Source organism: Lactuca saligna, chromosome 2 (assembly GCF_052625555.1).
Source record: "Lactuca saligna cultivar CGN05327 chromosome 2, ASM5262555v1, whole genome shotgun sequence".
NCBI lineage: Eukaryota > Viridiplantae > Streptophyta > Magnoliopsida > Asterales > Asteraceae > Lactuca > Lactuca saligna.
Window position 1 is genome coordinate 54,786,317 of NC_136418.1, and position 14,802 is coordinate 54,801,118.

At 32.4% G+C, this 14,802-nt stretch overlaps 1 protein-coding gene across 1 annotated transcript; it reads left to right on the plus strand.

Annotated features, from left to right (window-relative positions):
- The first annotated feature begins 9,955 nt into the window (after positions 1-9,955).
- LOC145029732 (uncharacterized) lies at positions 9,956-10,732 on the plus strand. Its single transcript, XM_078978208.1, has one exon. It carries the CDS (start codon positions 9,956-9,958, stop codon positions 10,730-10,732), a length of 777 nt encoding a protein of 258 aa, XP_078834334.1.
- Positions 10,733-14,802: the final 4,070 nt, after the last annotated feature.

Sequence of the window (14,802 nt, forward strand, 5' to 3'; positions counted from 1 at the left end):
GAAAAATGAAGGTTTTATATTATTCCTTGAAACGTTTACATAGGTGTTCAAGTTCACCCTAGATTATGCCTCTAATAGGATACATCATACAATACTATGGCTATTGCATAACCCGATTTTCGGATATGAAGTCCGCATCCTTGATTCCTCGCGTTGTTATCTGCTTCGTCGAGGATCATGTCGAATGCCCTTGGCTTTGGCGGTGCATTTGGCCTTGCTACTTTGTTTTTCTTTGGGCAGTCTCTAGAAATATGTCCTTCTTTGTTACATCCGAAACATACCATCTTGTTGAATGTGTACTCATTGGCGTAATGGTCAGACTTTCCACACTTGAAACATATCACCTCTTTGCCACATTTTCCTAAGTATTTCTTCTCGCACTTATCACACAATCTTTCTTCACCTCTTCCCCCTCCTCCAAACTTCGAGAATTTACTCTCCTTGTTGGGGCTTGAAGATCCTTCAAACTTCCTCTTTTCTCCTATCTTATCTTTTTCTAGACCCCTTTCTCTTATTTGGGTCTCCATATTCTTAGCCAGCTCTAACGGCTATTTTCAAAGTCACTGTCATTTTGACCATTTGGCCAAAGTCTACGGGTAGTCCGTTAGTGAACCTGTCTATCTTGGAGAGCTCAGTAGGCACCAAGTAGGGAAATAGATTCATCCTCTTAGTGAATGCGGTGGCATACTCATCAACACTCATCTTCCCTTTCTTTAGGTTTTGAAACTCGTTGTTCGGGTCTATCAAATCAATCTCTGAGCAGTATTGCATTTTTAACTGATCCGTGAATGCTTCCCAATACATTCGTATGGCTTCTCCTTGTGGCATTGTATCTGCCAGCAACTTCCACCAACTTAACACTCCGGTCTTTAGTTGTCTGACTGCAAAGACGATCTTTTGCCTTTCGGTACAGTCACATCTTTCAAACACCATCTCCATTTCGGAGATCCATTCCATAATCTCAACCGACTTTGGGCTTCTGGAAAGGCTTGATGCCTTGGCACCCAAGAAGTTCTTATACATCCGTCCATCCTTTTGATTTCCCCTCTCTGGGCCATTCATTCGTTCTCCTTGAGTCCCAACTTGATTTACAGGGCGACTATAGTTCCCTTCCTCTTATTGCTCATGACTCAACTTAGGTTTCTCAATGGGCATGGTAGGTTTGTCCCTATTTTCATGCAACATCCTCCTCATTTCATCCCTTTGTTTAGCTAACATAGCCTGAATCATGGTTTGTACTCCAGCCATGGTGATTGGTTCGGGTGCAGCTTCTACTACAACAGGTATTTGTTCAATCACTAGGGGTTATTGATTCCTATTTCCATTTGCGTTCCCGACTCCACTTCGGGTCTTGCCATTTCGATCTATACACTAATTCAAACGTTCATTGTGTAATGATGAGAATTAAGATAGGAAATATTTTATTTACGATCGACGTGTAAATCTCCCTATTATTTTGAAAATTTACATGCCAGTTCTAATACCGTAATTAAACGTTTAGAAGTCTGAACACGTAAAGTTTCCTGATCCGGTTGGCCACAGAACATAGATTCGATCATACATTTAGCATCATAAATCATTTAGCACATAAAAGCATGTTGGGCATTTTTCCTAAATAAGCTAGTGCTTGTGTCTATTCATGTGTATTACCTAAGACACACTCCTCACAATCATTGCTTAGCATTCTAAGTTTAAGTCTAGAAATAAATTTATATTCGTAGTTCGCTTAAACTAATGCTTTGATACCAACTGTGACATCCCCATTTTCACGATCAGAAAAGACCGATTTTTTTTATGCTTTAAAAAAATCAGAGTGCATCTTTTAATAAAAATGTTGCGGAATTTGTTCCCAGTAAAACATGATAAATACGTTATCAAAGCATTTCCGAAGAAAAGTATTTTTATTAATTTCAAAACATTTGGGATGTCATCGTCAATACAGAAACATAAGCATAAACAAACTTACATTCATTATCACTAGTGGTTTATATCTCCTTAATCTCTGAGTGTAATATGACTCCATATCAACACATGTGGTATAAATAAATTGAGTGGATCAGGTTGGGAAACCTGGTGAGTACATAGGGTTTTCAACCCACAATAATATAATTATTATGTTTAATCATCAAACAGTTAACCCAATTACCCATCCCCATTATCTTCTTTACTCTTAAGGATCTACCATAAGAATCAGCTATTTCTCATTCATTCATTCCTAAGGATTATCCTAAGTAATAGGCAAAAAATCCATTGTTGCCAGGGTTTTCCCAATAGGCACTAAATCCATAGCTGCCAGGGTTATCTCATTTATCGACAGTATTGTTTCCGAGAAACCACTCGCAATACATGTCAATGGGTTTTTAGAGTACACCGGTGAACACATCGTTCACAACACTTACAAGTTGCGAGCCTGCTAGTGTTCCACTGGATTGTCTAGAATAGTCCATGGTTGTCATCCATACTCTGCTAGATGACGGGGCCATCGCTTAGTTCATCGTTTTGGCATCACCATATTTTACCACTTATATATCATCGCTCATCATTCATCTCATCTCTCATCATTAATCTACCCATGTTCTACCCAACACATATTGTACATATAAAATACGTATATAGTTTAAATCATTTAAAACATATATAAAATCGTTCATCCAGCATAAACAAACAAGTATACAGATAATATGCACGGGTCTACGGAACCAAAACTGTCAAGTTTAGCAAAAACAAGGGTAGTGCTCGCCTGAGCTTTCGTGTCCGCAGGTCGCACCCATGCACGAGTTCGGTGTTTTTGGTCTACGGAACCAAGATTTGCACCCCCCCTGCGCACGGGTAGGAATTGTAGCATAACCATAGACACAAGTTTGTAAGCATTCCATGCAATGAAGCTTATAAACCTTGTTGAGTTTGGTTTCTCTACCAATGTGGGACTCATTCCCACATTCCTCTCTTTTGCTAAACTTATTCTCAAATATCCATCTTTGAGTATCGATATCTCATTCACTTATATTCTGTTTTGGACATATAATATATCGTTTCGAAGCCCTCATGGAGGAGAACACAAACCCACTTAGAGTTTGTTATATATACAACATATGTATATATTTATATATGTCTAAAGTTAGTAAAAAATATAAATAATTTTACTAAATTTCCAACAATTTCTTCTATGACGTATTATGTCATTTCAATTCGTTTGTACTATACAATTCTTATTTGTGTACTATTTTAAAAATTGAATAAAACAAATAAATAAAAAATAAAAAACTCAAATATGAAATGGATTGTGTCTCTTCATTTTAAGTTGTTTGATCTATGAGGATGGCAATAGTTGATGTTTGTGTAAAAACATAGGAAACATAAGGGTTTTTTTTATAGAAAAGTTTCATTATCTTCCTTTTTTTTAAATCATAAATTTTTTAAATAGAAAAATCTCGATTATTTAATTTTATATGATAATCTTTCATTTTTGTTAAATAAAAATAAAAACTTTTTCGTTAATTTGAAAAAATATTAAATAATCGGTTTTTTTTCTGTTAAAAAAAAAGTTTAGGACTTCATCACCATTTTTCTTAAATTAATAAGACTTTTCTATATAAACCTTAAAAAGCATACCCATTTACACAAATAATAATCAAGATGTTAAGATTTGAAACACAATTGAAATTTTTTATTATATGTTGTTAGCTAGTAACAGTTGCTTTTGACTAACCCAGTTGGTTTTGAGTAACTCTCATTTACTAGAACTTTATATTAGTATATTACTGTGTTGATTATTTGTTTTATGTGCACTAATCACGTATATTATGATCCAGTAATAGTAATATTGTCTTTCTTGTTTAACCATATCAAAACAATTGAAAAGAATTATAAATTTATATTAACATCCGATTTTTCATATCTTTTATTGGTACTACGGAAATTATGTTAAGTTAACCGGTTATTCGATTCAGTTGTTAACTGAATAACAATATTTACATTCGATATGGGCCAGTTAAATGAATAAGAAATTAAATTTCTATTTTCAAATATTATTTCTTAAACTAATTATATTTAAACATATTGAAACAGGTTTTGATAAACAAGTGGCAAATTTTCAAGCTAACGAATATAATTAGTTATTCCGTCACCGGGAAAATATGATCAAATCGTCATTTTTACCGGTAATTGGGACTTTTTCGTAAATTAGGGTAAAATAATGGGATTTTTCCGGAGAATTCCATATATATATATATATATATATATATATATATATATATATATATATATATATATATATATATATATATATATATATATATATATATATATATATATATATATATAGATGAATGATTAATAAAAAATACATAAAACTTTAAAAACCCTAAAATCTAGAAAATAATAAGAAATATATATATATATATATATATATATATATATATATATATATATATATATATATATAGAGAGAGAGAGAGAGAGAGAGAGAAATCTCCAGAAAAATCTCAATATTTTACCCTAATTTACGAAAAAGTTCCAATTACCGGTAAAAATGACGATTTTGCCATATTTTCCCGGTTTACCGGTTTCAATACTTACTCGGTTTTAATAAAGTCCCCTTATTTTACCATAATTTACGAATAAGTCCTAATTTATGGTAAAATAATGAGACTTAAATGAAAATTATGGTAAAGTAATGAAACTTTAATGAAATTGGATAAGTATTCAAATCGATAAATCGGAAAAAATGGTCAAATCATCATTTTTTCCGGTAATCGGGACTTTTTCATTAACCAATATTAGTTTAAGATTTTTTTCGTAAATTAGGGAAAAATATTAGGGCTTTTCAGAAGCTTTCCATATATATATATATATATATATATATATATATATATATATATATATATATATATATATATATATATATATATATATATATATATAGGAGTAGGATCAAATGACAACACCTAAAAGGTTGAGAACGCGAGAACAGATCTGGACCATCTATGTTTTAAAATGTGTGGCTATAATTAATTGTTATTTTTCTAATTATTAATACATTTAAATTTTAAATTTTAAATTAAAAAAAAAAATCTAAAAGCTATTAAGTTAAATAAGCATTATTTTGTTGACCTAATCTCATAGAATTAGTCATCTCACCGACTTAGAACATATCAGAGCCAGAGGAGGCCATAGAATCAGCGGAGAAACATTTTAACCGGTCTCTCTCTCTCTCTCCCTCCATTTAATGGCGCCGGTAATAGGAGGAGGAGCCGCCGGAGAAACATTCCACAAAGTGAACTTCACCGCCCCAAGAAGCTTCGCAGCGGCGTTTCAGTCTGATTTGAAGGAAACCCTCTTCCCAGACAATCCATTCCATGACTTCGATGGGAAGCCATTGCCGATAAAAGCCAAGAAAGCTTTACAGTATTTTGTTCTGATCTTCGTGTCGTCTTGAAGAATAGAAAAGAGATATTTTTGTTCTTTGAAATCGTTCTTCTGAATAACACAAGTCGACTCATCTTGTAACTCGAAATCCTTTGCTCAAACTAAGCAAGTCTTGAGTCGATTTCTGTTCACTACTCTTATTTGATTTACTAATCGATTTTTGTTCTCGAGTCGAAATTTCTGAAAAGTATCATTCTCAAAATCGATTTTGATTTTGTTATTTGATTATATGTTTGAATTGAGTCAATCTAATCTGTCATGTTCCAAAATCGATTTTGTTTCTTGATTGTATTGATTTGAGAAGTTAAAGATGATTTAGAGATTCGATGTTTATTGGGTATTCTTGTTGATGAATTGATATTTTGAGAACCAATGAAGAACAAATGCAGAACGGATGTAGAATGATTCCGATTTTGGTTGAAATTTGGTTATTTGATCTAAAATCAATTTGAAGGAGGTGAATTCGGTGTTTTTCAAAAATTAAGTTCCGATGGTTCATGTTTTTCATATTCAAAGAAGGAATCAGAATTGATTTTCGATTTGAATTGTCAAACCTTAGCAAGTCAAAACTATGACCGCTATCTTAATCAGATTCGTAACCGGATATGTAATGCAAACGATTAAAATTGGAATTTGACAATTGCTTCCATTTTAACTCGTCTCAACTTCAATTTCTTTCTGATGTTCACAACATTCGTCTCCTCCTTCTTTGAATGTTGGAATCCGTGCTAAGGGTATTTTGGGTAAATTCCTTGTATGTCCCCTGTTCATGAAACATCTCATGTTACGATTCTTATTCCTATATGAACGATTAATAAAAAATACATAAAACTTTAGAAACCCTAAAACCTAGAAAATAATAAGAAACCCTAAAACCTAGAAAATAATAAGAAATACATAGAAGAAAAATACTTTGGGTTATCTAATCTTTTTTTTTTTACTATACAAACATAAAAATCACTAGTTTTTCTTTTTTATAAAATCGTTGAAAAAGTTGAAAAAAAAAAAACAAAAAATAAATTTTTTTCAAACGATTTTATAAAAAAAAGTTACGGTTTTTATGTTTGTAAAGAAAAAAAAGATTAGATATATCAATGTATTTTTTACATACTTTTAGTGTTTTTAGGGGTTTTTTTAGATTTATTCATTTTCTATTGATCCTTACACTATATATATATATATATATATATATATATATATATATATATATATATATATATATATATATATTCGGTATGAAATTTTTTTTTGGTAGGAAGCTAAAAAGTTTTTTTTTTCTACATATTGTTTTGACGAACAAAATAAATGAATCACTAGATGATTTATTTGTAAAATGATTCATAAGAAAAAATTCTCAAAAAAACATCTTTATGATTCATTTTTAAGTAAATTAAGAAAAAAAATTCATTTTTATGATAATTTTACTGAATAACAACAAAATCATTGTATAAATGAATTATCGAGATATTTTTTTGAGAATTTTTTCTTGTGAATAATCTTACAAATGAATTATCCAATGATTCATTTTGTTTGTTCGCGAAAAAAATATGTAGAAAAAAAAAAACTTCTTACCTTCCTACCAAAAATTTCCTTCTTATTTGATCTTGACACTCTCTCTCTCTCTCTCTCTCTATATATATATATATATATATATATATATATATATATATAGAGAGAGAGAGAGAGAGAGAGAAAGTGTTTGATTCTTTAATATTAGTTTTAGAGCTTATCTTATATCAAAAAATATAACTTAAAATATGTAACTTCATCATTTATTAACATATTTCCATATTGGTATTAGGAAAAAATACGTAAAATGTGCACTATATGCACATATATAGATAATGAAAATACGTATACATGCACATTAATCTATAGATGAAAAACATCTTAATAAGTTAGGACACTCTTATAGAAAATGATTTATTGATATTTTCCATATATATATATATATATATATATATATATATATATATATATATATATATATATATATATATATATATATATATATATAGACACACACACAAAATAGTACAATACGTAAAAGTAATAAAAGTTATTTTTTTGTAGATTGATTCTATATTGCCTACACTTTCCTTTAATTTGTTAAAATAATCTTTTATATATATATATATATATATATATATATATATATATATATATATATATATATATATATATATATATATGAACACCCTGTTTATCTCCTTCCGCCAAAGTCAAATATATAGAGTTCGTTTCACGCCACATATCTTACCTTCATAACGATGCAACGTACCATAACATGCGTTTTTAACTTTGCCTATAAATTCTCACATTCTCAACATAAGTAGCATACCGATTTAGCAACTCCCCTGCCCTTCTAAGCGCAACCCCATATTCGGTTCCTCCCCCAACAATCAACTGAGATAAATGTGTCTGTTAATGCCTCGACCTTCTTCCACCAAATACATTCCTTGGGGACACTTGGTTTTCACTAATCGTCTTTCCTAATACGCTGTCATAGATAACCCTTCATCGTGACGCTCTATGTAGTTTTGTGACTACACCTGATTCTATATTTTTCTTGATCGGGTTCTCTTTTTTTTTTTGGTGCACCAAAGATTGATTCAAACACTTTTCTTTATTATCAAGTATTCATCATCTCTCTAAATGGTAATTCTTATATATTCCTACTTTTTTCTAAAACATTAATTTCAAAAACATGCATACTTCTTTCATTCTTCTTTGATGAATTGGATCATCGGTGTTCCTAGACACTAGAACACAAAGGTAGATCATCTAACTGATTCATGGATTAAGTTTTTATTTCCACTTTTGGATTGGTTATTTTTAGTGTGTAATCTTTTGTGGGATTGTGTCTTATAGACGTGTGTAATCAGAATTTGGACCATAGGTTAGTTTCAGGATGGTTAGTTCTTTCTAGGGGGTTTACATATACATTAGTAAGATGTTGATTATGCATTAACAAATAAGAATTTGATTACGCTCACACTATGTTTAATGAATTGCCTAGGAGAAGTCTCATATTTTGAACTTCAATGATTAAATGATAAGGAGAAAATAAATGATTGATTTCTATTAGTTTTTTTTTCTCAATGGCCCAAAGTCATGTTTTATGTAGTCACGACTCCAAAAGGCAAGTTCTTCACTTGATGGTATATGTAATGATAATGAAGAAAAGGTGCAGGTTACCTGTGTAACATTTACATGTTATTTTTGTCGCTTTGCAGGGGAGTACATGATAATTTTAAAGACCTAGCTATCTTGGTTCATGAACAAGGAGCTATGAATAGTAAGAATACTTAACTGAAGCGTTCCTTTTGATTTGACCAATATGTGCAAGTTTCACCATTATTTCAACTCTTTTTATGTCTAGAGACTTATGTGTATTTGTTATTTCTAATAAAACTATATGTATTTGTAAAACTGCTAAATGCGGAAAACAACATAACTTCATTTATTTTTCTTTACTGGCATACTACTTTCAATTATTTGCATTGAAATTTGCAACATTTATGGCATTGCATGTTCAATGTTGAATTACAATTTTAATGTGCCTTAGCTTTTCCCGATTATAGCAATGTACTTTCACTTTCTTCTCTATAGTAACAATTTACTTTCATTGGCTTCTTCTCCCGATATCCACTTTACAAATCCAAAAGACTGCTTATAGTTAAGTATTCTTACCATTCATAGCTCCTTGTTCATGAACCAAGACATCAAGATCCATTGTACATTTGATTTCAATCTTTTGTTTACTATCATGTTCATCTCCATTAAATTCTTAATGAGAAACTCTACATGTGTAAATATATCAATCGTTGATCCCTGTGTCGAATACAAAACAGTACCTATAAATGCTAGATTATTTACATACTTTCTGTGAAGATTTGAGATATATTACCCTTGATGAAATTTCATAGTTCATAATCTCAATTACATCATGGCCCATTAAAAAGTTGGACAAATATCCATCAATTCCCAAGAATTAACTAAAACCCAAATCACATGGAAGTTAGTTTTCATAATGACATCCTCAACATATAAAACTGAACATATTTACTTCCTTAATACTTCAAGTCAACAATATCATATACTTACATATCAGCTTCCTGGCCATCAAATGAAACCTAAATACATTTTTTGCCCATAAGAAAAAAAAAACGGATTTTTTTTTATTTTATTTATATTTTATTTATATATTTTTTTAGTTAATTCAAGTTCCGAAAATAATATTTAAAAAAAGAATTTTTGGATTTTTCCATTTATTTTGCATTTTAAAATTATTTTTAGATTTGGTCTCACGGTCTTACAAAATTAGAATGGTCTCAAATGAACCAGAACCTATATATATATATATATATATATATATATATATATATATATATATATATATATATATATATATATATATATATATATATATGGTTCCTGTGTAATCGGTTTAATGAATCAATACAAATTACAAATTTATTATGGTATGAGAGCGAACCTAGGAGATCAATCTTAGAGTTCGTTCACAATGACAGATGGAGAAAAGCTTGATTTGTCAAAAGGTGGAGAAAAATCCATTCTTGACATATCTTCACCTTATTTTCTCATAGGTTCCGATCATCCTGGACAGAATTTTGTAAGAGAAAACCTCCTACATGATCCGAACTATAGTGACTGGGAAAACGAGATGACAAACGCTCTTTACGCAAAGAACAAAATAGGGTTCTTTGATGGAACCCAACCTATGCCGGAAGAAGATTCAACCGAGTTAACCAACTGGAAAAGGTGTAATGCAATGGTACGAGGATGGCTTGTTAGTTCTATGGAGAAAGAGATAAAAGGAAGCGTGAAGTATGCTACTACTGCTCGCGATATGTGGCTGGATCTTAAAGAAAGGTTTGGAAAAGAAAATGCACCATGGGTGTATGAGCTGCGTCGAGCCGTCACCAGTATACAAAAGAACAATTTAATCGTGTCTTCCTACTACACAAAGCTAATAAGTGTGTGGGATGAAATCCAGTCTATAAGTCAAATACCAGCATGTTCGTGCACCGGATGTAAGTGTCGAATTAATAAGGAGATTGCAAAGCTTCGTGATAAGGAACAACTGTATGATTTCCTCATGGGCCTGGATGAAGAATTCAATGCAATGAAAACTCAAATACTTAGTAGCAGTCCCCTTCCTACCCTAAATGCAGGGTATCATCTTGTCAGTCAAGACGAGCAACAACGACAAGTCGGTGTGGCACTTCACGTCAACTCAGAATCATCAGCTTTCCAAGCGCCTGGAAAATTCTTTCCATGACAATCGGGTAAAACATGTGGACAATCAAATAATAAATAGGACAATCGCAACAAATCTATAAAATCTGAAGACAAATGGTGCACTCACTGTAAAAAGACTGGGCATATGGTCGACGGTTGCTTTGAGTTGATAGGTTACTTGGAATGGTGGAATACAAAGAACACTAATATGAAAAAACAAACAGGAAGACAAAACACACAAGCCAAGGCAGCTACTGTTACTGAAGATAAAGTTACTCAATTGATTACTAAAGAAGATTACGAAAATCTAATGAGAATGCTAAAGTCTGCTAAAGTAAATGAAGAAAACCCTAAAGCAAATATGAGTGATAAGAGTTGTTGGAACAACCCCTACAACCTTTGAATAATAAGAAGAAAAGAAAACAGGTTCTTGTTGTTGCTAAAACAAAATAAGAAGAAACAGATGGAGACTTTTGTTTATTCTGGACTCAAATTCACTTTATTAATCAAAAACAGCTGGCTATAAATAGCCTACAAACAACCAACGGGAATAAACAACCTAAGGCTGAAAAAATAGCCATTACTCCTAAAGAAAAGCACCCTACAGTGACCAAGTATATCCACACATTTTCTCTATATTTGAACTTGGTCAAATATTTTATTCAAACATTAAACAAATAAACCATAAACTAACTATTTGACTCATACCCATTATTCAAATCAGCCCATTATGTCAAGATTACCCAACACTCACCCCTTTAATCTTGACAGTAATCTGATTCCTCAAAGGAGTGTTGCCTCATCATCATCTTGAATCAAAGTAGCTTCTTCTTCTTGTATTTCTTTCTTAGGACACTCAGCTACGTAGTGTCTATATTCTTGATAATTATAACATTTAATATGTCTTTTATCTCAATACATACCTTCCTCCCTTAGATCTTCATAGATTTTGAATTGGCCATCTAGACCTCTACCACGACCTCTTCCTTGACCCCGACCTCTTCCTTTTCCAGATTGATCTTGACTAAGGTTACCACGCTTGGTTCTCTCTTCCCATTCCTCTTTTGACAGCAAGAGTTTATTTTGATTTTGATCATTATCATCTTCATCAAGAACCTTGATTCTCTCTTCATATGCCTTCAACCTTCCCACAACTTCCTCAAGTGACATGTCCTCTATCTCAGAGTATTCCTCAATAGATGCAACAATCTGCAAAAACTTCTTAGGAAACGAATTTAGTGGTTTTCTTACCATTACCTCATCCTCTAAACTAGACCTAAGACTCTTGAATTTGGATGCAATCTCACTAAGTTTTCCCGAAAATTCATCAATCGTGCCACCCTCTTTCATCTTCAACATCTCTAGCTTGGTTCTAAGTGTTTGAAATCTCGCCTTTTAAACTCTTTTTGCTCCCAAATACAACATGCAAAGCACTTCCCACAAATCTTTTGCATCCTTATGCTTAGCCACGTGAAGCAATATATCTTCAGGTAGAGTTTGAAATACAAATGCTCTAGCCATTAGATTTTTCTTTGCCTTCATTGCCCTTCCCATTTCCGGGTCAACCGCTTCCCATAATCCATATGCTTGTATGATCGACTCCACCATAATCGACCAACTTGTATAGTCTGTAGCTGTTAACTTGGGGCAATGCAATGGGATACCTTGACTGCTTGTGGATACAACCTGACTTGCACCACTGGGATTTGTTGCTGGCATCGTCCCTAACTCGATCCTTTCTTCTTGTAAAGTACCAACCACACAGATCATGCTCTTTCTTCTTGCACATAACCAACCAACACTTGAGTTATTTCTGATATATTTTTTTCTCCAAACCACCGATACACACTTGCTACACACTTGCAGGTGCACCAAAACTTTGTTTTTCTGATCTTCTTCTTCACTTTGACTAGCTTCTTCACATAGATAGCTTCACCACACATGTTCATGTCTTCTTCACCCAGACCTTGAATTTAGCACACAACACTTTCTCAGCACACACAACTTTCTTAGCACACAGCTTTCTCTTCACACAGATCAAAAAGAAACAAAAACAATCACACAGATTTTTTTTGGAACTCGGCTCACACAGAACTGCAACAGCAACAGGTTCACATAGAGCCTCAGTTTCACATAGAACCTCTTCAAAGATCCCACATGTTGAGCCTAGGGCTCTGATACCAAATGTTAGAACAGCCCCTACAACCTTTGAACAATAAGAAGCAATGAAAACAGTTCCATATTGTTGCTACAGCACACGAAAAGAAAATAAGAAGAAACAGATGGAGACTTTTGTTTATTCTGGACTCAACTTCACTTTATTAATCAAAAACAGCTGGCTATAAATAGCCTACAAACAACCAACGGGAATAAACAACCTAAGGCCGAAAAACTAGCCATTACTCCTAAAGAAAATCACCCTACAGTGACCAAGTATATCCACACGTTTTCTCTATATTTGAACTTGGTCAAAGCTATTTTATTCAAACATTAAACAAATAAACAATAAACTAATTATTTGACTCATACCCATTATTCAAATCAGCCCATTATGTCAAGATTACCCAACAAGAGTAATCCCAAAGCGTACATGATTAGTAACAATAAAATTCAAAAATATTGGATTATTGATTCGGGAGCCAATGAACACATCATCCCAAATACAAAGTTATTAAAAAATGCCAAAACTGATCCGAATAGCTCCTCAGTTACTATTCGTAATGGTGATTCTAATCCTATTAAACAGGTGGGAGATGTTTATTTTCCTAATGGTTTCAAACTTAAGAATGTGTTAAACGTTCGAAGTTTTAATTGCAACTTATTATCCGTAAGCCGTCTTGCAAATGATCTAAATTGTTCTGTAACTTTTTTTTCCCAAAACATGTTATATCCATGACATATGTTCGAGGAACCTAATTGGGATAGGTAACGAATGTGGCAGATTTTATTACATGGATTCGTTCAAGGAGAGTAAGGTGGCAATGGCAATTTTGAGTAAAGAGATGATATGGAATAGAAGATTGGGTCACGCTTCAGAGGGAGTTTTACGAAAGTTACAACAAATAGATGTAGGTAATTGTAATCAATTTTGTAATCCTTGCCTTAGAGCAAAACAAACCAAGCTTCCTTTTCCTATTAGTTTTTCCAAGACAATTGAAGGTTTTGATTTAATACACGTAGATTTGGGGCTCATACCGAAATGCCACTTTAAATGGTGAACATTTTTTTTATCTATAGTAGATGATCATACTAGAGAAGTTTGGGTTTATCTAATGAAAACCAAGTCTGAAGCTATTTATTTTTTAACATCTTTTTGCAACATGGTTAATACACAATTCGACAAGAAAGTGAAAATAATAAGAACTGATAATGGTTCAGAGTTCAAATCAAAACTTATGCTTGATTTTTATAAAGAAAGAGGGATAATTTTAGAAACATCTTGCCCCTGTACGCCACAACAAAATGGTGTGGTTGGAGAAAACATAGGCATCTTTTAGAAATGGGTTGGGCCTTACGTTTTCAAGCTTCTCTACCTATTAAATTTTGAGGAGATTGTGTATTAACTGCAACGTACATTATCAATAGACTAACCACAAAAGTTCTCGAAAACAAAACTCCACATGAGATGTTACTTGGAAAGATTCCTGATTATAATCATCTCAAGGTGTTTGGATGTCTAGCTTATGTTCATGACATCATAGGAAAAAAGATAAATTCAGTGAAAGAGGTAAGCCAGGCGTATTCTTGAGCTATCCAATGGGTAAAACGAGATACACGTTTTTTGATTTAGAGGAAGAAAAGATCTATATTAGTAGAAATGCTACAATCATTGAAAACATATTCCCATTTAAAGGAAATTATAAAGGGGACAAAAACTTGGATGATACAAGTTTTGCTCAAAATCTGAATGAAATACAAAAGAATGTAGATGGTTGGGATGAACGATGGCTAAACATGGATGATAGTAGTGTCACTAAATCAAGAGGAAATAAATTAATGATCCAGACCAGGAACATGATTACTCTGGTGAAACGAACACAAATAAAGAGGAAATAAATTCATCTTCTCATCCTGATGCTCGAAATCAAGCGAACCAGACTCCACAGCAAG